Genomic DNA, 25930 nt, shown 5'->3' on the forward strand with positions numbered 1-25930 from the left:
ATTTTATGGAAGAAGAATATCATTCTGGATTTTTACTTTTCCACTTCATGCTTTTCACTAGAATCAACTTTTATTAAAAAACTGCCATGAAGTTTGTCTCTGTTGTGATGTTTTCTAGGAGATTATTGGGATTTGTTTAAACTTTGTTAGTGTGGTATTTTCCTGGCAACATTTTCATGTCCTTCCATTTCGCAATAAGTTTTCAGAGTTACATAGAGAATGCTTGAAAACACCTTTGAAATTATATATGACCCAAAGTTCCATAAGCTAAATGACATAAATTGTACAGGTGGGCGAAAGGAACTTTATAGTAATAAAATCAAACGCAAGAAAGACAACCCTCCAAGCCTGGTGGATGCGATTTCTTAAAAGAACTTTCAAAAGTATATTGTTCTCTTCTAAGTAACTGCTTAGAAAAAAAGTAGCTGACACTTCTGGACTTTGTTTTTTAAATGCACTCGGATTTTCAGTGTTAGATCAATATAGTTACTCCTCAAAAAAGTTACAGTTTCTCACAAAAGTGTTTCGCTAATTTTATGGAGCAAGGTGTGTTCGGTTATTTATTCTTCATACTGTATTATTTAATTAAGTAAGTAATATAACCTATTCATAGTACTAATATATAAATTCTGTATCTAATTTACAAAATGTAATTCCTTATAGCGTCCTTGTAATTTCAGTTAAAGATGGTTCACTGTAAAGTTAATTAAAATTAAATAAGAATGTCTGGATTAAATAACAAATACTTTTCAACGTTTTATTAAAAATAAATCTAACAATGTTGTGCATCTATTTAAAAAATATAAAATACAGTTTTATAAAATTGTATAAGACACCTACTTTTATTTGTTGTGATTTACTGATTGTAATATTTAGTAAATGCGTATGAGATAAAAAAATTATTGTCATTTATTGAACAATACAGAACAAATCTATAAAAATTGTGAAATTGGAATTAATCCTTAAATGGGACTGCAATCTATTGAGATGTAAAAATAAACCAAACAACTAAATATGTTTATTTATATATGTAGGATGTAGGAGATATGCAGAAGATGGATATCAACCGTTACTTTGTAATAAACTACTCTAAAAGTTGACATACCATTTTGATGGAAACATTAAATTATAATTCTTTACTGAAACGAAATACTAGTTAAAAGATAACACTATAAAAATAGTACATACATCTAACAACATTAAGACAAAATTCAGTCTGTTTCTTTTTGGCAGTAATATTAAATGCTATGGATAGCTTTTTTAGCTGCGTCATCCAAATCTTCAGCAGTTATAATATCAAGTCCCGAATTACTAATGATTTGTCTAGCCTCTACTGCATTGGTGCCCTCTAGTCTAACAATTAACGGAATTTTCAAATTCATAGTTTTTAGGGCCCCCACGATACCATTAGCTATTGTTGAGCAGTTTACAATGCCCCCAAACACATTTACTAAAACTGCTTTAACATTTACATCAGATGTGATTATTTTAAAGGCGGCCTTTACTTGATCTTCTTTCACTCCACCTCCTACGTCCAAAAAATTTGCTGGATCCCCACCATGTAATTTGATGATGTCCATTGTTGCCATTGCAAGTCCAGCACCATTTACTAAACACCTGCAAAACAAACTTAGTGTGTATTTAGAGCAAATCAAAGGAAATACATTATAGTTATGAGAATTACGAGAACAATTAAATAATATCACCCCTTAGTAATTTGACATGTCTTATTCTTACATCGAGACATACAGACTTCAATGTTTTGATTTAATTCGTATATTCTAACTATCTAATGCCCCTCTCCAATCGCTTAACCTCACCGACCGGCCACGACGGAACGAATTAGACACGCGCAAAAGAAGAGGAGTTCCTGCCTTCTTATGCGAGTGGACAAAGGCGACCTTAACAAACAGGATCATTGTGTCCTCGTTAGGTGAAGCCACTATTGAAGCGAAGGCAGGAAGCGGCTGCCCACAAGGAGGAGTTTTATCCCCATTACTGTGGGCTACGCTTATGGACGACCTACTTAATACACTGTCCAGGGAGGGTTTTTACTGTCTGGGTTATGCGGACGATTTGGTAACTGTAGTCCGAGGACGCTTTACCAAAATAATTTCGGAGAGACTTCAAGTCGCTCTGAGGATGGTGGACAGCTGGTGTGAGGAAGAAGGCCTGAAGGTTAACCCTAAAAAACATCTGTTGTTCCCTTCACCAGAAAAAGAGCACTGCAAGGCTTACAGCCACTAGTGCTCAAGGGAGTAGAAATCCCATTCACAAGTCAGGCCAAGTACTTAGGTGTAATATTCGACCAGAGGCTGACATGGAATGCACACATTCAGAAAGTCACACAGAAGGCCACTATGGCCCTGAACACATGTAGACGAATGTGTGGTAAGAATTGGGGGTTAAATCCTAAAATGAACCTCTGGTTGTACACAAGGGTTATAAGGCCCATGATAACTTATGGTTCAGTGGCATGGTGGAACAAAACGCAACAGTCCGGGGCGATTCGATTGCTCAGTAGCACACAAAGGCTTGCATGCTTGAGTGTTACAGGAGCCATGAGAACAGCCCCAACGGACGCGCTAGAAGTTCTGCTAAACCTACCACCTCTGCATATATACATACAGAGTGAAGCCAGATCAACAGTACATCGGTTGATCCAAGGCCAAGCTCCAATAAGTATGATGCAGGGAGCTGATAACTTAAGGCTATACCAGGACATAAAGGCAGACCCCGTTCTATGCCCGGAATGCCTGTAGACCGAATGGTTACGAGGTATAGTTTTAACAAAAATTTTCAAATTACAATACCAAAAAGAGAGGACTGGGAAACTGGTCCGCCGCTAACAGCAAACTCAATATGGTATACGGACGGTTCCAAAACGGATACAGGTACGGGGGCTGGAATATATGGCATAAAACCAAGGACGGAAGTCCGGGTATGTCTAGGAACATACGCGACCGTATTTCAAGCCGAATTAGCTGCTATACACAGGTGCGCTATGGAACTAATCGGCCGAAATGTAGATAACGACTCCATCGTTATCTATTCGGATAGTCAAGCGGCTCTAAAGGCTCTCAGTTCAGTACAGGTCGATTCATGGCTGGTATGGAACTGTTTGGATGTCCTCTCTCAGGTGGGAAGTCGAAACAGGTTGACACTTGCCTGGGTGCCGGGACATAAGGGTCATCGTGGCAACGAGAAGGCCGATGAATTGGCCCGAGAAGGCGCATCTACGCCACTGGTTGGTCCGGAACCCTTCTTTGGAATCGCAAATACGATAAAAAGGGCAGCCATACACAAATGGGTGCAACAGAAGTCTCTTGAGTGGTGGAACAACTCACCAGGACAGAGGCAGGCCAAACAGTTCATCAAAGGACATTCGGCTAAATTTACAGCAGACTTACTTTCGCACAGACGCAGGACTGTCAGAATGATAGTGGGTCTGCTCACTGGGCACTGTAGACTCAATAGACACTTGAGTCTCATAGGCCTGACAGAAGAGGACACCTGTCGTTTCTGTCTGGAGGAAGAGGAAACCGCTCTACACGTTCTGTGCCATTGCGAAGGTCTCGCACGAATGCGGTTTCTAGAACTCGGAGAGGAAAAACCGGAAGCACCAGACTACATGAAAAGGCCACTATCAAGGCTGTTGAGTCTCATTAAGAGGACCAAGCTAGATGAAGTGCTTTAAAATAAGGGGGAAACACAATAGATCTGCAAAGGTCGCAGTGTATCAGGCTCTATTGGCCGCCCCATTTTCTACATTCTACACATTCTAGACACGCGCATTGCACGATGTTCTCGTTCAATAACGGAATTTTGTATTTTTATGAACTAAGACAATATAGTTCAATGAATCTATACATCGGGATTAATATATAAAATTGATGAAAAAATATATTTACTTTTCATTTATAAAATGAATCCATCTGCTTTCTTAACGACATGTTTTTACTCAAAAGTTACTTACCCAATGTTGCCCGTCATTCCGATATAATTCAAGTTATGTTTGGAAGCTTCTACTTCTCTAGGATCACTTTCAGTGACATCTTCCATTGCAAAAATTTCCTTTTGTCTGAATTTGGCATTATCATCAAAATTAAGTTTGGCATCTACAGATATAACCTTTTTATCATCAGTCTCAACCAATGGGTTAATTTCTAGCTGTGTGGCATCTATGGCTACAAATAACTGCCAGAGTTTCTTGATTTCAGCACTGGCTTTAGCCTTAAGTTCTCCTTTAAATTCTAAAATTCAGAACAAGGACATATTAATATCACATTAATATTGATTTCTTAAGTTCAATAATTATTATATTCATATGTTACAGAAATAACTTTGTCAAATGTAAAAGGAGAAATGTCACACTATACAGGATAAACGTTACACTAAGAAAAATAATGAATAAACATAATGAATAAACCACTAGACATATTTTATTATATACGAGTAGAAATAATATTTGAAGATTTCTATTAATGTAAACTTGAAGTAATACACCATAACGTTTCATTTAATTTGTATAAGGGGACTATAAAGCGTTTTTATGAAGCACACTTGTCCGGATCACGCTTTACCTGCGATCGAGTGAAAGTGACATGTTAACATAAATTAGTAACACTTATTTGGCAGTAGCGATGTTGACAATTCCAATTTATTTTTATTATTTACTATTAGTTAAACTCTGTTTAAAGGGCGGTATTTTCGATGGTCCACAGATTCGGTAGCTTCTTATAAAGATGAATATTTCACCTGAACAACGCCAGAAATTGAAAAGATTGCTTGGTTGGCTTACAAAAACAGTGTTATAAATCTATGATAATTACCTAAAAACTCAGCTATTTCATCTGCCATTTTATCAGTGATCCCCTCGTAAATATCTATGGGAAGATTTTTTAAAAGATGGGGAGTTTTCTCTGCTACTGCTTCAATGTCTACCCCTCCTGCGGGCGAAGCTATAATAACTGGCCCATTTCTTTGCCTATCCATTAAAATACAAACATAAGTTTCCCTTTTGATATTTACACTGTCTGCTATCATAACTTTGCTTACTTCTATCCCATCTTTTGGAGTTTGCTTTGTTATTAATTTGTGACCTATCATTTGACTGGCTATTTTTGATACTTCATCTCGTCTGAAAAATGGTATTTATTATAGAGTATTATTAGAAGTTTGAATAAATAAATATTAAAAGAAAAATCATAATATCAATATAAATCAATCAAATAATACAATCCCTTCTAATATGGGAACAATGGTCACTCACTCCATCATCTTGGTTTTCACTAGATATCAGAAAAATAAATTAATAAGCAATGTTTAAATAATAATCAATAACGTTCATTGTCATTATCCATATAAATAAATAATGTACCTAATGATAAAATTAATTTTAAGTAAACTTAAAATGATTACAAAACCCTTAAAATAAATTGTTTTTTTTTTATTGTAGGTTATTATATTAATTCCTTATAATTATTAAAATAAATGACAAAAATATGCTTACCTATAAAATTAAACAGAAAATAGAATTAACAATGTACAATAACGACTTTTTAAGTCTAAATTACGACTATCAATAAGAAAATAAAATAGTCACTAATACTAATAAAACTATTACTGCTGTACAATAAAAAGCACCAACCAGTAAATTGGTTTGATTCTGATTAAATAGTTTCACTTGATACCCCTCGAACCACTTAATTTCTAGCCAGTGTTAGTTCAAACTGCAGATTTGTACAATAAAATGATACACCCTTGGATCACACATCCAACTCTATTTACTTTGAGCTGGTCTTCAATCTGAACAAACTTTAGTATAAGCCAGTTTTTTTTATATTTATTGTCTGATTTTAGATTTAAGAAGCAATTAAATAAAAGTTATAGATAGATAGAGTATATAAAACAAACTGTGAGTTTAAATAAATGTTATATTATATTAGACTGCTTTATTATTTTTTTGTATTTAATTCACTTTTTTCAAGCAAATGAAACTGATTTAATTGAACTTACTTTTGAGTGATGTGGACTCCTCCTTTAAATCCAGTATCAAAGTGTCCTTTTCCCCTACCACCAGCCAATATTTGTGCTTTCACCACATATTCCTTGACAACTAAAATAAAACTAATGAGATAAGGAATTCAACAGATTAAGGGGAGATTAGCTCAGATGCCCATTAACTCAAATATGTAATATACTAAGGATAAAATATGAATTAGTACGTTAGTGATGTGAGTGTAGTAATTCAATTTATGTTTAGCCTGCTTTCCTATCACAATATCGCCCCTGAGATGACAACTGTTGTAAGTTCCAAAATAACCATTTTCAGGTTATGTTTGATGCCTATGTGATTTAAAGAGCTCTTGTCAATGAAACACTGTCGCAATATCCAGCTCTCATCATTTAAATGCTATTTAGCCAACAACAGTTGTTTTAGTTCAAAAAGATGCCCAGCCTACGAATAGAAGACTGTTGTATGTTACATACCACAGATTCATTTAAGGAAATACCCGTAGTATGTAACAAGCAAGCAAGCGATTTGATTAAACCCAGCCTGTGAGAAATGTTCACCCCTAAGAATTACGTTCGGGTGTACCTAACAATTCATTGGAGCGAGGTGTGTTAACTCGAGTAAAAGTCGTATGTAACTTACTACAGTATTCACTTAAATACTTCTAGTGGAATCGAATGTGGCATGTAACATACAACAGTTTGTTTGACTCTAGGATTTGGAAGTTACTGTGCAATGAGACCGCTTTTTCTAACCTTATTTTAGTTTAGTTAGTTGTTCTTGGTCTGTGTTTAACAGTTAACAGCGGTCTGGTATTAAAATTATTTACAATGAGTTGTAATAGTTGTAGAAAAGATTTTATCAATCGTAGTAAACTGATGTTGCATTTATCACAAATGATTTGTGAATCAAGTAACTTAGTTCAAGAAAAAGATGATAATCTTATGTCTGTGAAGCAAAGTTGCTCTAAGTAAGGATAAAACGGTAAGTTATTAATTTATTATATTAGAATACATTTTGTTGCCGTAATTGTATCCTGTCCGTTATTTGATACATTAAATATTTTTATTACTGTTGTGCGTTGGAAATAGAACCGTAATAGATACCACGAATTTTATTTATCAATTTACTGAAAATTTTAAGACCGTTTATGGTAACTGTGTTTTTAATTGTAATTGCAAAAGAAGACGTTACTTGGATTAGATGATAATCCAGTTACTGTAGAGTTTGATAACGACAGCAGTATTTTCACTATAAAAATCATTACAGAGGTGAGAAGTTTTAAAAATTATTTTTTCCAAATCCAAAGTTTTGACAATAAATATCTTTGGTCGATTATACATTCTATCATTCTGTTTTGATGTAGGATACACCTGTCTTGGAGGCTACTGTAGATGATGAACTTGGTATTTATTAATTTTGACAATAATTCAAATTCTTTTCCTTGTGGTATCATTCCTGAAGACGTAAGTGAAAATTGAGTAGTAGAAGCAAATGTTAAAAATACAAAAGTTAGTCCTATTGAGAATGGTTACATAGCCAAAGCTGAAGCAGACAGTGGCGAAAAATCAGATGAAGATGAAAGTAAGATGACTTTTGAATATCCATTTATAATTGTTATTATTTTCAGTAAATTTACTTACTAAACGAAGTTTTTTCAATTTCAGTTCATACAGTTAGAAAAAGGAAAAGAAATGCATCCAAGTGGACAGTCAACACTAGAAAAAAGAATCGCAATTCAGGTAAAGCTTATGTCATACGAAACAAAGTTATTTTTGAACAGCGTCATGTGAAACCTACATGTACAGAACGCTGTAGACTGAAGTGTTCGGCAAAATTTCATATTTTCTGGTTCAGAAGACATTGAAGAAACCTCCATCTCACCACAGCAAACAGATTAGGTGCAATAATTATAAGTATGTGCTGCCGATAAATGATAATGATGTAGAAGTGTGCAAAACCTTTTTTCTTAATACGTTTGGGTTCAGTGAAAGGTATGTCTATACTGCATGGAACAAAGTTGATGTATCTGGCATTATTTGTGATGATGAACATGGAAAACATAACAGCCATGGCACTTTACCTCCAGATACTGTAGAGTATGCCAGCATATTGATTCGTTTCCAGTAGTGGAGTCTCACTATCTTCATGCTCAAATGCGAAGGAAGTACATCGATAGACAGTTAACACTTGCTGAAATGTATCATCTGTATCTGAAGAAATGTCAGAATGACCATAAAGATACTATTTTGAAAGAGAGTAAATATAGACACATATTTAACACCCAGTTTAATATTGGATTTTTCGTGCCTCGCAAGGACCAGTGTGCAACCTGCCATCAGTATATTAATTGTACTGAACTTGAAAAGAAGAATAGAGATGTAGAGTATCAACGTTATCGAGAAAACGTAAAGTTATCGAGAGAAGAAAGATGTAAAGCGCGCCAAACTGGCAGAAGAAATCAAAGTATGTGAATATGATTTACAGGCTATAATTCCATTACCATCAGGTGACATGTCCAGCTTTTTCTACAAACGCCGTTTAAATACCTACCACTTTACAATTTTTAAGAATGTTTCAAAAGCAGGATTCTGTTACATATGGGATGAGAATCGTGAAAAAAAAAGGAGCGATAGAGGTAGCAAGTTGTGTTTATAGTTATATCCAGGAGCATGTTGATAAAAAGGTAAAACACTTCGGATAATTGCTCAGCTCAAAATAAAAATAAATTTCTTGCCACAATGTACAATTATGTTCTACAAAACAGTAAATCTCTGGAGACCATAACTCACAAATATCTGACAGTTGGTCACACACAGAATTCAGGTGATTCCATGCATTCCTGCATTGAACGTCAGTGTAAGAGAAGGTTCAAGAGTTTACCTATTCACAATTACACCTTCACAATTTGCTGGTATAGTCAGTGTGGCCAAAAAACTGGAGATCCTTATGTTGTGAAGGAATTATACTTCACTGATTTCTATAATTTTAAGAAATTAGCTGGAGAATTTAACTTTTCTCTTAACACAAAGAAGGACAAAGTAGAGTGGTTTAAAATAAATGTGCTAATGATGGAAAAAAGCCAACCAAATGTAATATTTTACAAAACATCATGGAAACAGAAGGAATTTTTTAAAATACAGATGATTACAAATCATCAAAACAAAATGCCTTAAACAAAAGTTTTGCTTAAACAAAATCATATACCAAGTCCCATGCACACTTCTATGAATTATTGGTGAGCAATTATAAACAGAATAATTTTGTTATTGATCTACAAGAAGAAGAAGAGGAAGTTTTGTTCAATCCAGATACATATTCTTTGATATGTTATGTGTTTTTGTCGTTCATTTACAAATTATCATATATTTTGTTCAATTTTTGATAATTATTAAACAATTTTATACTGTGGTGCATTCATTTTCTAATATTAAGCTGTTGTATTAAAATTACTGGAACAGTGGCAATCTTTAAAAATTGGATTATCTCGAAACTTGGTTTTGGAAGATATAAATTTTACAGCACTTGTCATCTCAGGGTGCGATATGCATATATAAATAAATGTTCAAAATAAAAATATAATTTATGAAATTAAAATAATAAAATAAATTTTAATTCATATTCAAATGATTGATAATAGGTATACACCTTACTTACAAAAATTATCCAATTCTTGAAATCCATTTTTATCAACCATACAAAAGTCCTGGATTGCAACATTACTTTTTCTTAAAAGATTTTTACTCTGGTATTCTAGGAGATTTAAACAACGATGAGGGATCTAACAAAATAGAGAAAATTTACTCCTACTTTCATTGCACTACGCAAATTAAATTAATTATAATATTATGCAGTTAGTACTTATATAAATGTGTTTTTGAAGTAAATGATATTTGATAATATTATGAAAAAAATTGTACATGATCATTCCTTAGTAAGGATGTCATAAAAAATTATTTTAATTAATAAAAATTTCCAAAAATTGAATTATGAATATTGGTTTTAAAAATATTGCCATAATCACAAGACAATTTTCTAGAATTATTTACTTTCATAATTTTTAGAAGCCATTTTGAAGTGATAAATTTAATTTTCAGTTGTTACATTTTATAGTTTTTTACTTACATGTAATCACATCAACAGTGATAAAAATAATTTAGATACTAATATTATAATATGTATCTCGAAACAAGTGGTTTGACGAATTGTTTATTAAGAAATACATAAATATGAATCGAATTTACCTACCAATACGATCTTAACCTATTTTATATACCCAAAATTGTAAAATTATTTTATACTGAAAAAATAGTAATACCGACTTACTTGGAAAATTTCTCTTCGCTTAGTTGCTCTCAATAAAAAATTCCAGTGTAACATTATTGAAATTTAAAAAATCATATAACAGAAATATTTTTGATATAACAATACAGTATTTTTTACAAAACTATGAACTTTGAAACTTAAATCACTTAAATTGTTTGATAAAGATTTTAGGTTATGTCGCATAACAACCAGACTGATATTTGCAACGTTTTTAGCAATGTTTCTCCTCCCTATTTGGAATAATAGACAAAGATTAAAACATTGAAAGGTAATATAGAAGACATTTAAGCAAAGGAAGAATTGCTTTTAATAAAAAACAAATATATTCAATTATACTTTATATCACCGAGTTGCGCCAAATGTAGGCAACTTACAGTTCTTGTTGTAGTGGTTTTTACGTAATACCAGATTAACCGGTTGTATGGTTTTTTCAAAGAATCGCTTGTTATATCCGAACGACGATGATGGTACCTCGGATGTGTTTTATTTACAGTATTGTACAGTAACAATACACTTAATTTATAACATTATTTACTTAAAGATACAGAGGGTACCCCCCGTTAAAATAGGCAAAATGCCCTCACTCTCAGAACTCATTTTTTTAAGTTCTATGTAATAACAAAATTAGACTCCTTCAGGACATTTAAAAATTGAGTCAAACACGTTGTAAGGGTTTTTACGGGATAAATCATATTTTTGAGATCGAGACACTTTTTTGGGTGTCTGGAGGCGTTTCGCCTAATTTTTGGATGTACTAAAATTACTTCAAATTTTACATAATCTATAAAAAACCTGGATTTTATCTACTTTGAAATCTATCCCTGAATTATTATATTTATAATAAAATATACAAAATAAAAAAATGATCTGCAGCCATCTCCAAAAATAGTATTTTTTTAGACAAAAAATGCATTTTTAGGTTACGTACACTCAGCCTAAGGGTCTATAAAAAATAGAAAAGTTTTGTAAAAGCCTCAAGTATGTGTAGAAATTCTTTAAAATTTTTAAAATGATTGCAAACCACCGAAAAAAAGTTTTGGAGGAAGGAGATGGTCGAGTCTTATTTTTTTATTCACATAAGACGTAATAAAATGAAAAAAATTATTCAGGTTGTATCGATCTCAAAACATATGATTAACCCAGCAAAAATTCACACAAGCCTTTAAAAATAAGATTTTGAATATTCTAAAGGACTCCAAAGGCGGATCCACGGAGCGCGATCGTCCCGCTCTCAAACCAAGTGATCTAATTTTTTTAATTATACATAAAAACATTCAGTTTTCAGTCAACTTTCATTTGGAGGGAGGGCCGATAGGCTCCTGGTTTGCAGGTTGCGTTTTATAAACAACATTCTTTAAATGACCCCACATAAAATAATCCAAAGGATTGAGGTCTGGCGACCTCGCTGGCCATTCGATATGTACACGTCTTCCAATCCACCTGTTCGGAAAAATTTCGTTTAGGTACCTTCGAACATCTAAAGCATAATGCGGAGGCGCACCATCCTGTTGAAACCATAAAATTTTATCAAAACCTCCAAGATTAATTGTACTGGGAAACAAATTAACTAAAGTAGGTACGAGATACCCACTTAAAAACTGAAGGTATGCTGGCCCGTTTAAATTACCTTCGAAATAGTAGGGTCCACTGATTTTATTTCTTACAATGCCAGCCCATACCTTTACCGTTTGAGGGTATTGTGTATGATGTTCCCGCATCCAGTTGGAGTTTTCTTTTGCCCAGTATCTACAACTCTGACGGTTGACCTCGCCATTTAATTTGAATGTAGCCTCATCAGAAAAAAATAATATTTTGAACCAAGAGATTCGGTTATCCATCATTATTTCACAAAACTGTATTCTTTTATCTGGATCATCCTCGTTTAATTCCTGTACAACTGTGCACTTTACTTACTTTTCACGTACTTTGTGTACCGTTGTTTTGCAAACATCGAGATCACTACCAACCTTAAGAACAGAAGTGTGCTCATCTTCTTCAAAAGCAAGTAGAACATCTAATGTAACATAATTTACAGAGGGACGACCTGATTTGCGTGCATTTTCAACCGTACCAGTTTCTCGAAATTTCTTTTCAATCTTACTTACTGTTGACTGCGTGATGGGTATTTATCATTAAATAAATTACACACTTCCATCTGAGTTCGCGATTTGTCTCCATACCCAATCATCATGAGTATTTCAATTCTTTGCTTTACACTCAAATTCATTTCTACTTAAAATTGATTCTAAGCAATAATACAGAACGTTCACGAATTAATACAATTATTGTACTACTTGATTGTTATTGAACGTTACTAAAATAATTACAGTTTACCAAAAACTCGAAGTAGGCTACTTTTTTGTAATTGATAATAAATAATTTATTTTCTAAGCGCATATCTTTCAAATTATATCCATTAGACCATTTATTATCCATTTTATCGATCTAAAAACATCCTAAAATGCAGGGTGTTACATTTAAAAAAAGAGCCGATGACGTCATCACTGTAATGTGTATCACCTTGTATACTGAAATTTGATCATTTAGGAAATATCCAATTTATTCCATACTTTACGGACACACTGTATATTAGTAAATTAAACACAAAATTATCTTTAAGATTTTATTTAAATACAAAATAAACTATTAAATTGCCTTAATACAAAAATATAATATAAATATGAGGTAATGCAAATACTTTTTAATACAAATATTATTCTTGATTCTAATAGTAAAGCATAAAATTATACTATACGCTTTTTTAGATAAAACATGAGAAACCAGTTTTATACCATATAGTTTTACATAATTTTAAGCTTACATTAGGAATAAAAGTTATCCATTACAGCTACCTATTAACAAAAATAATTAAGTATTGAATGCCAGACTTTCTATAAATCACGTTTTGAGCTACCTATTTGGTTGTGTGTGTGTGTGTGTGAAACAGAATTATGTATTTTTCAAGCTTTCAATGACAGAAATTTAATAACACCCATGATAAAGGCAGTCACACAAGGCACTTACTTCTATAGATTTTTCTTGTGTTGTTACAATGGTAATTTGTAAAATGTAGTTGAATTTTCGTGTTAGTAACATCTTCGATTTTAAACAGCTTGTTAAAATACGTTATTAGAAAAAATTAAATTATATTCTTTAAATTGATAAACGAAAAATATAACTCTATAAATATAAATAGGCAAATCAAGTTAGCAAAAAGAAGCCTTTTTTCGTCAGAAGTGTATAGACTGGTTTGAGAGTTACAATGTGTAGTATAAGATATTACAAATAGACTCTAGTGATTCATAAATTTTTTAGTGACACTATTTTTAAATAAACAATCAAAACGTCAAACACATTTTGCCTATAATTTAAAAACTTGTCTATTTAGAGTTTTGACGTCAACAGATAACTTTTTCAGAAAAAAAGATACACAAATATGTTAATAAACAAAAAAGTTATTGCAAAATGAAGAACAAAATTGCTGTTTTTGAATACTGTTAGTAACTTTTTTATTATTTATTACTTAAGGGTCTTACTGTGTTTGAATTGGGTGCAAAATAGTTTTTGCGAAATTTAATTTGTTTATAAGAGATTTTAAAAAATGAGCTAATTTCTAAGACTGGTAGAGATAATTTGACTGAATGCATCCGTTAAGGCGTATACCAATAACCTATGGAAACAAGTTCAAAAGTATTATATTTCTGTACACAAAATTATTTAATAATAACTAGAACTTTTTTAAGCTTATAAATATTGACATTAACTCCTTAGAATTTATTTCAGATTATATGACAAAAAAATATTCGAAAAGCTGGTTAAAAAACCCACCTTAAAAAAATAAAGGTCCTATAACCCTAAAAAGCAAAGAAATACCTTTTTTTAAATCACTATTGTGTTTATTAACATTAAGGGCTGGAATTAACCGATCTTTTATAAGAAAAGTCAAACTTTTAGCAAACAAAATGATTGATATTTGATTAAACATAAGTGTTGTAATCCAAGAGTACTTGGCGTTCCAACTGAAGTAAAACGAGTGGGAGTAGCCGACTGAAGCGCCAGCCGACCACCGAAAAACCAGCACGGTTTAAAAATAGAGCGCTCGGAAAAAAATGACATATTTTATCTCGGGTTCTACTGGACCAAATTTGCTCTTTCTTTTTTTAAACTGGGGTAGAACGTTAAAATAATAGCATTTATCGTATTTTCTTTGCCAAATTATCCAAAACAACGGAGCTAATGACTACGGGATGTACAAATCTTTCTTAAGTCACATTTTTGTTTTTTTATTCATTTATTTAAAATATAATATTAAATAAATGTTATAAACAATTATTTTAATATACTTTTATTAAATTTGAACAAATAAGTTTTTCAATGCCCATTAAAAAATATTTTTAAAACAAAAATCGTACATATAATATATTATAAGAACTTATATCTTCTAAAATATCTTATATGTGATTTAAATTTCGCAAAAACTATTCAACCTAGTATATCTTTTCCACACAATTCAAACACGATAAGACCCTCAAGTTCAGGTAAATTTAACCTCCTGACTGCCAGGTTTTTTGTTCAAGAATTTGCTCATATTCTTTACAAATTTCATTTTCTGTGTAGTGTAGGAATATACAAAAAATAAAAGAAAAAATATTTATTGGAAAATTTGAGTTTTCTTAATGTACTGTATATGATACAATAGCATTCAATATGAACTTAACCTTTGATTTAAATATTCTATATTTATGACATGAGAATTAAATTAGACACAGATATACCAAAAACAAATTTATTTTTATTACAAAATAAAACAAATATACAAAAACTTAAGTCCTGAACAGTATCATCATCAGATAAATCAAAGTCAGATTCTTGTAAAATCTGAGCTATAATAGTTGATCTTCACGTAAATCTGGAAAAATACATTAGTTTCACTTAAATACTCTGTCAATGTCATGTATAAAAGACATTATATGTAGGCGCACAAACGGACTTGAAAACCATTGTACTATAAACAGTACATTAAAAAAATTTCCACTAAAAAATTGATGAATCCCTAGATGAGAGACTTTTGTAATATCTCATACTACGCATTTCAACTGTTAAACCTGTCTATACACTTGTGTCGAGTACAAAACTAACTTAATGGGCTTAAAAAGTGACTTTTTTAATCAAATAAAATATCACTCACATTATTTGTTTTTTATGTTACTTGTTACCATGCGATACAATCCAGGAACTGAATAAGGCAATCACAATTGGTATATCAACGTTTTTAATTATTTCTATTACTTCATCGTATTCTGTTAAATCAATGGGTTCTGTTTTGTCACTATTTTGCAGGGCTCCCAAAACAAATACACAAGTGTTGATGTCAGTTTTACAGACCAAAATCTTCGAATAAAATGTGGGTAGATCTAGATCGGGTATATATTTTACCATGTCCATAACCTGCTCTCTAAAAATGTCTAAGACTAAAGGACCCAATTCTGATATTAATTGCTCCATATAATCAAAAATGCTTCGAGCAAAATCATCAATATAAACATAGTCCAATACTAGCATCAGTAATTTCAATACAATATGAGATTGCAGGTACTCTACACGGTCAAATTTACTACACCACAGGTCAGAAAATGTGTTCACACATTTCCTGTTAATAGTTTTTTCTACAGCAGAAGTAATGAATGCGTTGAAAAATGAGTACGTAAAGTTTCGGTCCAAGGTGATTAATATATCGAGTATCAAATTGAACAGTTCAATTTGATCTATGTCATTTAATGCTTTAATTACAAAGTTATTAATATTGCAAAGGCTTATTGGGACGTCTTTAACAAAATATTTATTAATAATATACGTGACAAGCTCCAACGAAAGATTATTTATACTAAACTTTGATATATAAGAAAGGAACTCATCAAGATATTGTCTTTTCTTGGACTGAGTAAGTTCCAAACCTTCAATAAAATGCCAGCAACATTGAATGTATTTACTTTTATACTTTTTCGGTACCGATAAAGAAATCAAGCTATTTAAAGTCTCAGAATCATATTTATCAACTGATTTTAGATTCTCTATAAACTTGTCAAATATGACTTCAGATGGATTTTTCACAAAATATTTTGACATGGCAGTAAAGAAATATTTCTGACTGGACACATTTACGTACTTTGTTGTTTGCAGCATATTAATTACTTGCTCATTGTTCAAAACTGCACAGCTAAGATGCAATGCGTGTTTTCTAACAGATACAGCTTGTTTAGCCAACTGATCAACATAGGAATACAACAACCTTTCAGGTGATTTATAAAAAGCTCTATATAAGGCTGGCAAACAAGACTGCAAATAATCACCTCTAGCAAATTTCATGATTGTAGGTAACATTTTATAAGGTTCATCAAAGTTTCCCAATATTTTTGCAATATCGCACTTGCCCTTATACATATCACACATTTCTTTATCGTTAAGATTTAATTTTTCTACTTGAGGTACGAATTTCTCTTCAACGATACTAATCAATTCATCTGGGGTGAATAAAGGGTACACCGTTAAGAGAACACTACTGATTTTGTTTGTATCATCATGTAGTTCGGCAATTTTTGCAAAGAAACAATTCTTTATTTTTTCGACTAATCCTGCATGAGAATATAATTTCAAAATATTATTATCAAGATTATAGTCTGAAGGTGACTCGAAGTAATGCATCAATATTGAATCAAAGTAAGGTATAACGGTTTTTGGTTCATGTTTAAGCAACCAATTCAAAACACAAGAATTATAACTATGTTTATATAAAACATTCAGAAACTTATCAAGAAATTCATTAGCGAAGGCATCGCGGTTCTTTTTATTAATAATAGAACGTGCAATATCACCCATACACCATTTGTAGTCATCACTAGTTAGAGCCTTTATACATAAATCTAATAGGACTGCATTATCAACATTTAAAGCATATTCAGGAAAAGCCTGATTGTACATAGCCACATTTCCTATTAATTCTGCATTATATATATCTAACTCACGCTTTTGTAGTACAGAATCAACAAATTTCTGTAATACTAGACACTTTCTTAAGTCTACACAATTTTTAGGTGAGTTAAAACATAATCTAAAGATAAACATCATTTGGCTACAAAATTTTTCAGACCATTCAGTATACTGTTCTATGTTTACTTCAGAAATCTGTTTGCAAAATTCCGTATAAATCTCCTTTTCTATTAATTTATCTCCAATCTCAATATGGTACCAAGTGGGACATACAAGTAGTGCATCAATCAAGTCATTTATAGCTTGTTTAGTACACTTTCCATTCATAAATAAAAATTTTAAATAATAACCATATTCACGTGTAGTGTACACTAACTTATCTTCAGATGTTGCTATAATTTTGAACAATTTGTTGATATATTCCCAATGTTTCTCTTGCAAGGTATCTGGTTTGAACGTTTGTGTAACTCGACAAATTAATTGACTCAGTACACTAGTACGTTCTAATTTATGCCTAAAAAAATAAACAGAATTTACCTAATGATAGAAAACTATACAAACATTAAAATTTTTGTAAAAATGTTCTTCTGAAGGAACAAAATTAACGAATTATATCTGTTGGTCTCAAAACAAGTTATCGGAATAGAAAAAAGATGTATAATTATGACAAAATGATGAAATATGTTTTAAGCGGTTTATAAAAGTCGAATATAAAGGCATGGATACCACTTGGAATTTACCTACTTATGCGAACATAAGAACTGTTGGCTGAAACATAAATAGACCTGAGCAGATCTGTAAAAAAGATTACATTTGGACGTGAAAGTGGTATTCTCATTTTTGTAGAAAAAGTTACATGATAACTTCAGTAATAATAATTGACTTTACCTCCATCCTCCATCTCAAATAGGTTGGAAATATTAATAAAAAAATTAAAATATTTAAAAATGATTAAAACATAGTTTTTATTCTACTTTCCTTGCTTATAACTTTAAAACGATTCATTTTGAAGCAAATAGCGATGATTGAATTTACTATAAGATAAATACGACACTTGGCAACAGTGTGTATGAGTAGTAACACGTGAAAATTATTTCGTTTCAACAAAAAAAAGTCGAAAAATAGTGGCTATAGATATAAAAAAATATACACAGAAAGTAGTATAGAGATAGAAAAAAGTGCAGTGAATAGAAAATTACGAGTAAAACTTAGAAACTATAAGCAAATATATATAAATAGTGTAAACAACTAAAAAGTAATAAAAGCAAACATATATACATGGTGTAAATAATTAAAACGTAAGTAGATGAGTTTTTTGCATAATCACTTTCATGAGATATCCCAAAATAAAGTTCAACAGATCGAACAGGCGAAAAGTTGTTCAAATTTTTTTAAACAAATTGTAACAATAAATTTTTTTCGAGTTTTAAGATTCAAAAACACAAGTAAAAAGTATTATTTTTGAAATTCTCAAGTGCCTAAATTCAAGTTCAAGCCTTCTATCAGCTCCCGATGAATATTCTGGGCTTTTTTTATTTTAAAACATTGTTTTTAATTGTTAATGAAACCAGAATTCAAACCAGCAAAACTTTGTGCCATAGATCTTGTTTCTCTCTCTCTCTTATACAAGCCGCAGCCCGAGGGCCCGTCTCTCTGTTTCTCTCTCTCTTATACACACCGCAGCCCAAGCACCCGTCATTTCATAAGACGAAGAAAATTAGGACAAGAAAAAACTATCACTACAAACGGTTTAAGATGTACCCCAATAGTAACTATTTACTTCAAATTTTATAAAACATCTCAGAAGATGCTCACAGAAAAAGAAAATTTTATCAAATGGAGATAACAGCAACTGAAAAAATTTGAAGTATACTAAACACAATAATACATAATAAGAAGCTAACAAAGAAACCAACAACTATTTGGAAACTTATATTAGACAATTTAGTTATTGATGATCCTAACCTCATTTCTAACAAGGCCAATAACTACTTTGCTACAATTGGTTTCAGGCCATTCAACTCTCTGAATATGTTCCACCAGGACCACCATTAACAAACAACATATTTTCTTGAAGATTCACAACAAAGGAGGAAATTAAAGATATAATAAATAAATTAAAGGGTAAAACTGCATCTGGACTAGACAATTTATCAGTTGATACTGTTAAAGAGTTCAAGAGTGAGATATCAACTATTTTAAGTATTCTAGTAAATTTAAAATTCACTACAGGAAGTGTTCCCAGTGCCCTAAAAATGGCAAAAGTTTTTCCAGTATATAAAGGAGGTGACTCCTCAATGTCTAGTAATTTTCGACCCATTTCACTTTTATCCGTCTTATCCAAGATTCTGGAAACATGTGTAAATAATAGAATCATGCACCATTTAGACAATGAAAATTTCTTACATAAAGGCCAATATGGATTTAGACAGGGTAGCAGCACAACAACAGCAACATCTGATTTTATAACACTATTGATAAAAGTTTATAAAGGACAATCTTGAAGAAAGCCTTTAATACAGATGATCACAAGATGTTATTATCTGTATTGGAAACTTTAGGCATACCTAAGAGGCGTAGTGTTGAAGTGGTTTAAAGATTACTAATCAGGAAGAACACAGCTTATTTTGGTTCACCTGTTGAATAATCAATTTTCCAATATTGAGTGTGGAGTTCCTCAAGGGTCGATACTTGGTCCAACACTGTTTTTTATTTATGCTAATTTAATTTAAACATTGCCATTAAGAGATACACTACAAATGTATGCTAATGATACCTGCATCATATACAACGAGGCAAAAAATTATGTTGGATTTGACTTACAGATGGTAAAGGAACTGTTAGATCATTATAAACTGCCACTCATCAAGTTCACATCTGTAACGTAAGAAATAGATTTGACTGTAGAGCTACAGCAATGAACACAACTGCAGGACAAAGAAGCATTGTGGTAGAAGGAATAAAGTACTACAACATAATCCTGGACATAGTGAAGGCAATAAACATCAATGCCTTCAAACGAAAATTAAACAATATAATTTATGAGAACCATTTTATAACCCCCTCACACTGACATTTTTTACATTTGTTTTGTTTTTGTTTCCTTATTGTATAAATAAGTTTCGAGTTTTCTTTCTGTTAAATAAATATCAATGACAATATCTGTACACCATATACAAATTGTTTGCACAGTTGAACTTCATCTTCTTATTCAAAATTTTTAATGTGTCAAAGTAATTATATTAGTTTGTATTATATTTTTTTCTAGTTTAACCCACATATACTTCACTCAGGGTCTGTAATTGTAATGCTCTAAATATTCTCATTTGAAAGCTGTATCCACTGCAACCTTGCAATCACTGGAATCTTCATCTTGTTCCTTTAGCTGCATAGTCTTTACTGAAAACCAATATTGAATAATTCATTTCCTAAATGGTTGTTCATATATGTTTTATAGGCCCAAATATGCTTCAAAAGCCCAATGTGTTTTCTATTAAAATTTCAATCACAATTTCTTTTTTATAAATAATTTAAACCAAAAACTTTAAATTTTTTGCGATTTCTAGTAAGGATGTGGAAATCCCTCATACGTCAGAAAATGATAGTTTTGGGGACCACCAGTCTTGAAATTTCTAGAAGCCTGGTTCCACAAATGTTTTAATGTGTTATGTCACATTATTTACTTTTTAAATACAATTAAAAATGACTGTTTTTAGCAACATGCAATGCGATAATATAATGAATGAAAAGATGAAAAGCTGTTTTTTAAAAACCGAAAATAGCTATCTAAGAACTAAAATTGCTAATAAAAAGTAAACTTACTCATCTACTAGATATTTTAAAACTTCTTCTAATGCATTCAAATCTTTCGTTTCTCCACAACAATCAATAAGAAAAATTAAATGTTCTTCTCGACGACGAGAGACCTTGGTAAGAGCAATGTTCTTTTTCATCAATCTAATATATTCTTCTGAAGGGAAAAATCGAAGATAGGAATTATCTTCCTCAATTTCATACTTCAGTTTTGCCCATTTTAGAATAACATTTGAAGGAGGACAAAGCAGCCTTATTAACTCTATAGAAGAACCAAGCAACAGGTTTTCTTCTGTATTATTGGGAAATTTTCCAAAGTATATATGATGAAATAGGAGCCATCGTAACTTCTTAGGATATTTATTTAAAAGATTTTTGTATTTCTCAGTGTTATTATTAGGAAACTGGATAGATCCAGCTGATACCTGTGGAAAACCATTTGGTATCATTTGATTAAATACAATTGGAAATTTATGTCCCAATTTTTTTACCAATACTTGCTTATTAAAAATATCAATGTATTTATTGCCTTCCTCATGCATGCTTTCTATTTTAAGTGGTACAACATGTTTTGTAGTTCTTCTACCTAAGGTGCCAACTTTTAGCTTTCCAAGCTTTTGCAATTCCAAAAGTAAGGCTGGATTTTTTAAGGCTATGTAATCAATCACTTTTTTCTCAGAATACATAGATTCTAAAACAGTGTTATGATAATCTATGTAAAATTTAAACATGTCTTCATTATTGTTAAACAATTGAATTACTTGATTTGGTCTTAACTTTATTTCATTTTCTTTTAAAACTGCTTTTAGTTTAATTAAAGAACACTTATGTAATATTGGAATAGCTGCCATTAGACCATACCTAAAAGAAAAATGTAAATTATAAATAAAAAAATACATGATTTGTGAAACTATGTAGTAAATCAATAAAAGATATTATTCTAATGTTTAGAATAGTTTTTGAAGATTATCTTGAAAAATAAAAAATTATATTTTGTCAAATTCATTACTTATAAATATTAAACATTTACCTTTTATGTATGGCATCATATAATGCATCAATTTTTTCCTGGGGCCAACACACTGACAGTTTTTTAAGGCATTTTTTTCTTACAACAAAAGACAAATATGGAAGAACTTTATTAACTAAGTCTTCTGCAGACAAGTTCTGAAAAGCATCTTCTAAAAACCATTTTTCTTTTATAATTTTTGTTGTAAATAACTGGTTACCCTCTTTCAAAATCTCATACAATATATCAGTTTTCTTAAAATATATTAAAGCCTCCACATAAAATATTCTATCATGATTATTTTGTGCATTTAATTTGTTCAATATATCTTCACAGTTCTGTTGGTTGGCAGGGTTTGAAATCCATCTGTTAAAAGATTCTTTTCTCTGTGCCACAGAGAAATTTTCTGTATTGTAGAATTGATCCATAACTAACTAAAACAATATCAATACCAATCATCAAAAAATAATTCTATCTAAAAAGATATTAATACTAATCTAATTACCAAAACAATAGAAGAGAATTTAAATATAATTAAAAGGGAATGTACACAAAGTAAAAAAGAACTATACTAGCTGAGAGACTAAGATGGAAATGAAACAATACATAAACAGGACATTCTGAAAATAATTAGAGACTTTTGTAAAGACCTCTAGACTAGCCAAATACCACAAGACAATTTCCTGACACATGTAAGTACTCTCATAAATCAAAACTAAGAGCAGCTTTACAGCAAATGAAGAACCATAGGTTACCTATTAAGAATACAAATCTCTACCATATTATTAAGAATACAAATCTTTTAGTGATGACTATGAAGATATTCATTTTAAGCACCTTACAGTGATATTGCTATTTGTTTAGCTAGTTTCCCATGGAACACTACTTTAGATGTAGACCATGTATAGCTGTCAGTGGTTTTTCTCATATTTTATTTTCGGTAATAGACTCTTTTGTTCCTGAATGTAAATCTCGAAATAAAATATTTCCTAAATCATTTAGTCCTGAACTTTGGAAACTCATTCTCAAGAAAAAGCACAAAGCTTTTCAAAGTTTTCTGGGTCTAAGAAGTCTCTCTCTTTTAAGAAATATATGCAAGATGTCAATTGATAACCAACAACAAAATATTCAAAACATTAAAAATTTAATCCGAAATGAGAGGTCATAGTTTGAAATTCTTAATGCTATGTCATATAATAATGCCACTTCAAACAGTGATCCTCAAATAATTCAACTATTTGCTGATTTCTGGGGTTCAGTATATTTGTCTTAATAATTAAATATTGATAATGAAATAATTCAACATTGACAAATGATGTAGCTGTAGGTACATAACTAATATTCCAAACTCAGATAAATGTAAGGCATCATTCTCAAAGTGAAAAGTAACAAAATCACCAGCCATTTAGACTCCTAAAGCCTGTGTACGGAAGACATGTGCTTGCTGTGTAAACTATTGTAAATAAACAGCTGATTTGGTAATTAAAATGTAATAACAGATTAATATAAAAATATTAACCAAATAATAATATACGGCAATAATTATTATTGCATTTTTAATGATCCAACAATAAAAAAACCTATAATTAACAAATACAAAATAGCACTATCAGAGGAGAGTTTCAAGCTAAAACACACTGTTTTCAAAATATAAAACATTTTTAACAAGTATCTCCACACAAAATGTAGTCAACAATGCTTTATTTATGACACATACCAGTAAATCCCTTCAATATCAATGTAGAAACGATAAAATTTTATAAATACAAACTCTACGAGAAACAGTATTAATTCTCCATAGTGTGAAAAAAATTATATCTACCGAGCCCTAAAGATGAATAATACTGATTTGAAATACTTAATAATAATTGATTTTTACCTTATATTGTGCAATATTAAAAAATAGTTAAATAAAAAAATGTTATGAGATGAGACAGAGATCCAAAACACCGACACGACACCGAATAATGACACCGCGATGTTGCCGATTTCTTATTTAATTTTTTCTGAGAAGTAATCACTCAGAGATTAAAAATATAAACTAAAACCAACAAATATTGTATCGGTAAATAGTGTATAAACCGTATGTCTGTAATATTTTTTATAAAATCTAATTTTTACCAAACAATATAGGCTGAATTACATTTTATAAATGTCATGGAACTGCGCAAATGTAGACAACTTACAATTCTCTGTTGCAGTGTTGCCCGAATTTATTCTTCCAAGTTTTTTTACTTTTCCGAAGAATCCAGAAAGGTGAGAGAAATAATAATTATTATTTATGTATCCAGATCTTAGAAGTTAAAATATAGATTTAAAACAATTTCAAGTTTAAGAATCACAGTGAATACTTATTTTTAGTAAAATAAAGTTATTACACGTTAAAATACAGCATTGAATAAAAGTTATTGCAAAACATTAATATGACTGCTACTTTCAAAGAATAATTTGTTACTACACTGATCACTACTCAATGCATTACTGCTATTGGGAACAGCGGACGGTTAATTTATACTGTCGATGGTGACGTGGTTTGTGTGGAGGTTGGTGTAGGGATTGACGTGGGGATGGACAGCGGGGCTTCGCTGTTCCCAGTAGCAGTAATGCATTGATTAGTGATCAGTGTCGAAGTGTCTGTGGGCTCAGGAGGCTGAGACCTCGGAAGCCCTGAAAAAGATATCAGAGAGAATGTCGAACGGCGCAGTGATAATGAACGCGGTTCAACCCGGAAGCCTGTTGAGTTTAATATTAATCTTAACTTTAGGTTTAATTGTACTAACCGCGGAAATCTTTCGCAACATTTTATTCGCCTCAACGGGGAGGAATTTTACCAGCTCACTAAATCATATAGCAATCTGCTGCTACTTAATTATAAAGTTATTCCCAAATTTCTATAACTCAAACACCATACCTCTTCTTCTTCCATCACCCAAATTCTTAGAAAGACCAGTTTTGCGCTTTTCCGTGATCTCATACTAGTTAATAAACTTACCAGGCAAACAACACTTATTGATGTGGCGATACCAATAATTTGCGTGTTAAATACAACGAAAAGATCGCCAAGTATAGAGATCTAGAAATACAAATCAGGAGACAATGGAGAATGGAAAGTACCCAGACAGTACCTATTATTCTATCTACTACTGGTGTTATTCCCAAAAACCTCCTAGCGAACATAAAACAGCTGGCTCTAAATGAACATCTTTGTAAGGCCATGCAGAAAGCTGTACTCCTCGCTACGTCCAGATGTGTACGAAAATTTTTGTGAGATACTACAGCAAACCAAGTCACCTAGGGCTCGATAACACGGAAAGAGTCCCACCAGAGCTCAATCCTTTTGATACCGTAGGTATCTGGGGATGAGTGAAGTTTCCCCTTAGAGGGAGTGTGAGCCGTATGGCTAAATCAATATAATTTAAATATTATTTATATTTATATTATTTATAACTATAATACATAAATATTTAAGTTGCTTATCATTTAATAACCTTTTCTACTAATATTAATAAGAAAAAAGTTAAATTTTGCAAAATAAATATTTTAAATTTAAATATATTTAAAAAAATAAATTTAAAAAATAATTTTAAATTGTTTAAACAAATTACTCGGTTAAATAAATAATTCACAAATTAACTAAATGCATTTTTATGATATATGCCACCAGGTACTCCAAATTAAATAAAAACTGTTTTCTGTTCTGTAGTAGAGTACAATGGAATGATTCATCAATAATCATAGGTCCCACGATGGTCCCACGTCGGAAAAAAGCTGAGAAGGTG

General features: G+C 31.4%; 2 protein-coding genes across 3 annotated transcripts; both read right to left on the reverse strand.

The window, feature by feature from the left end:
- Positions 1-743: 743 nt before the first annotated feature.
- ScsbetaG (Succinyl-coenzyme A synthetase beta subunit, GDP-forming) lies at positions 744-10680 on the reverse strand. Its single transcript, XM_072546253.1, has 6 exons — positions 10343-10680; positions 9674-9797; positions 6019-6118; positions 4833-5140; positions 3977-4253; positions 744-1617 (listed from the first exon to the last, which is right to left on the reverse strand). The coding sequence occupies exons 1-6, from the start codon at positions 10394-10396 to the stop codon at positions 1239-1241; spliced, it is 1242 nt and encodes a 413-aa protein (XP_072402354.1). The 5' UTR covers positions 10397-10680; the 3' UTR covers positions 744-1238.
- A 2271-nt stretch (positions 10681-12951) lies between these two features.
- Positions 12952-24157, reverse strand: LOC140452165 (uncharacterized). Of its 2 annotated transcripts, none has more exons than XM_072546260.1 (4): positions 24031-24157; positions 22173-22585; positions 21152-22003; positions 12952-17843 (listed from the first exon to the last, which is right to left on the reverse strand). In XM_072546260.1, exons 2-4 carry the CDS (start codon positions 22577-22579, stop codon positions 15548-15550), a joined length of 3555 nt encoding a protein of 1184 aa, XP_072402361.1. In that variant the 5' UTR covers positions 22580-22585; positions 24031-24157; the 3' UTR covers positions 12952-15547. The 2 variants fall into 2 exon arrangements, with proteins under 2 accessions (XP_072402361.1, XP_072402362.1); XM_072546261.1 differs by lacking the exon at positions 24031-24157 and adding an exon at positions 23869-24001.
- Positions 24158-25930: the final 1773 nt, after the last annotated feature.

The sequence above is a fragment of the Diabrotica undecimpunctata genome, chromosome 10 (assembly GCF_040954645.1).
Source record: "Diabrotica undecimpunctata isolate CICGRU chromosome 10, icDiaUnde3, whole genome shotgun sequence".
In the NCBI taxonomy this organism is placed as follows: Eukaryota; Metazoa; Arthropoda; class Insecta; order Coleoptera; family Chrysomelidae; genus Diabrotica; species Diabrotica undecimpunctata.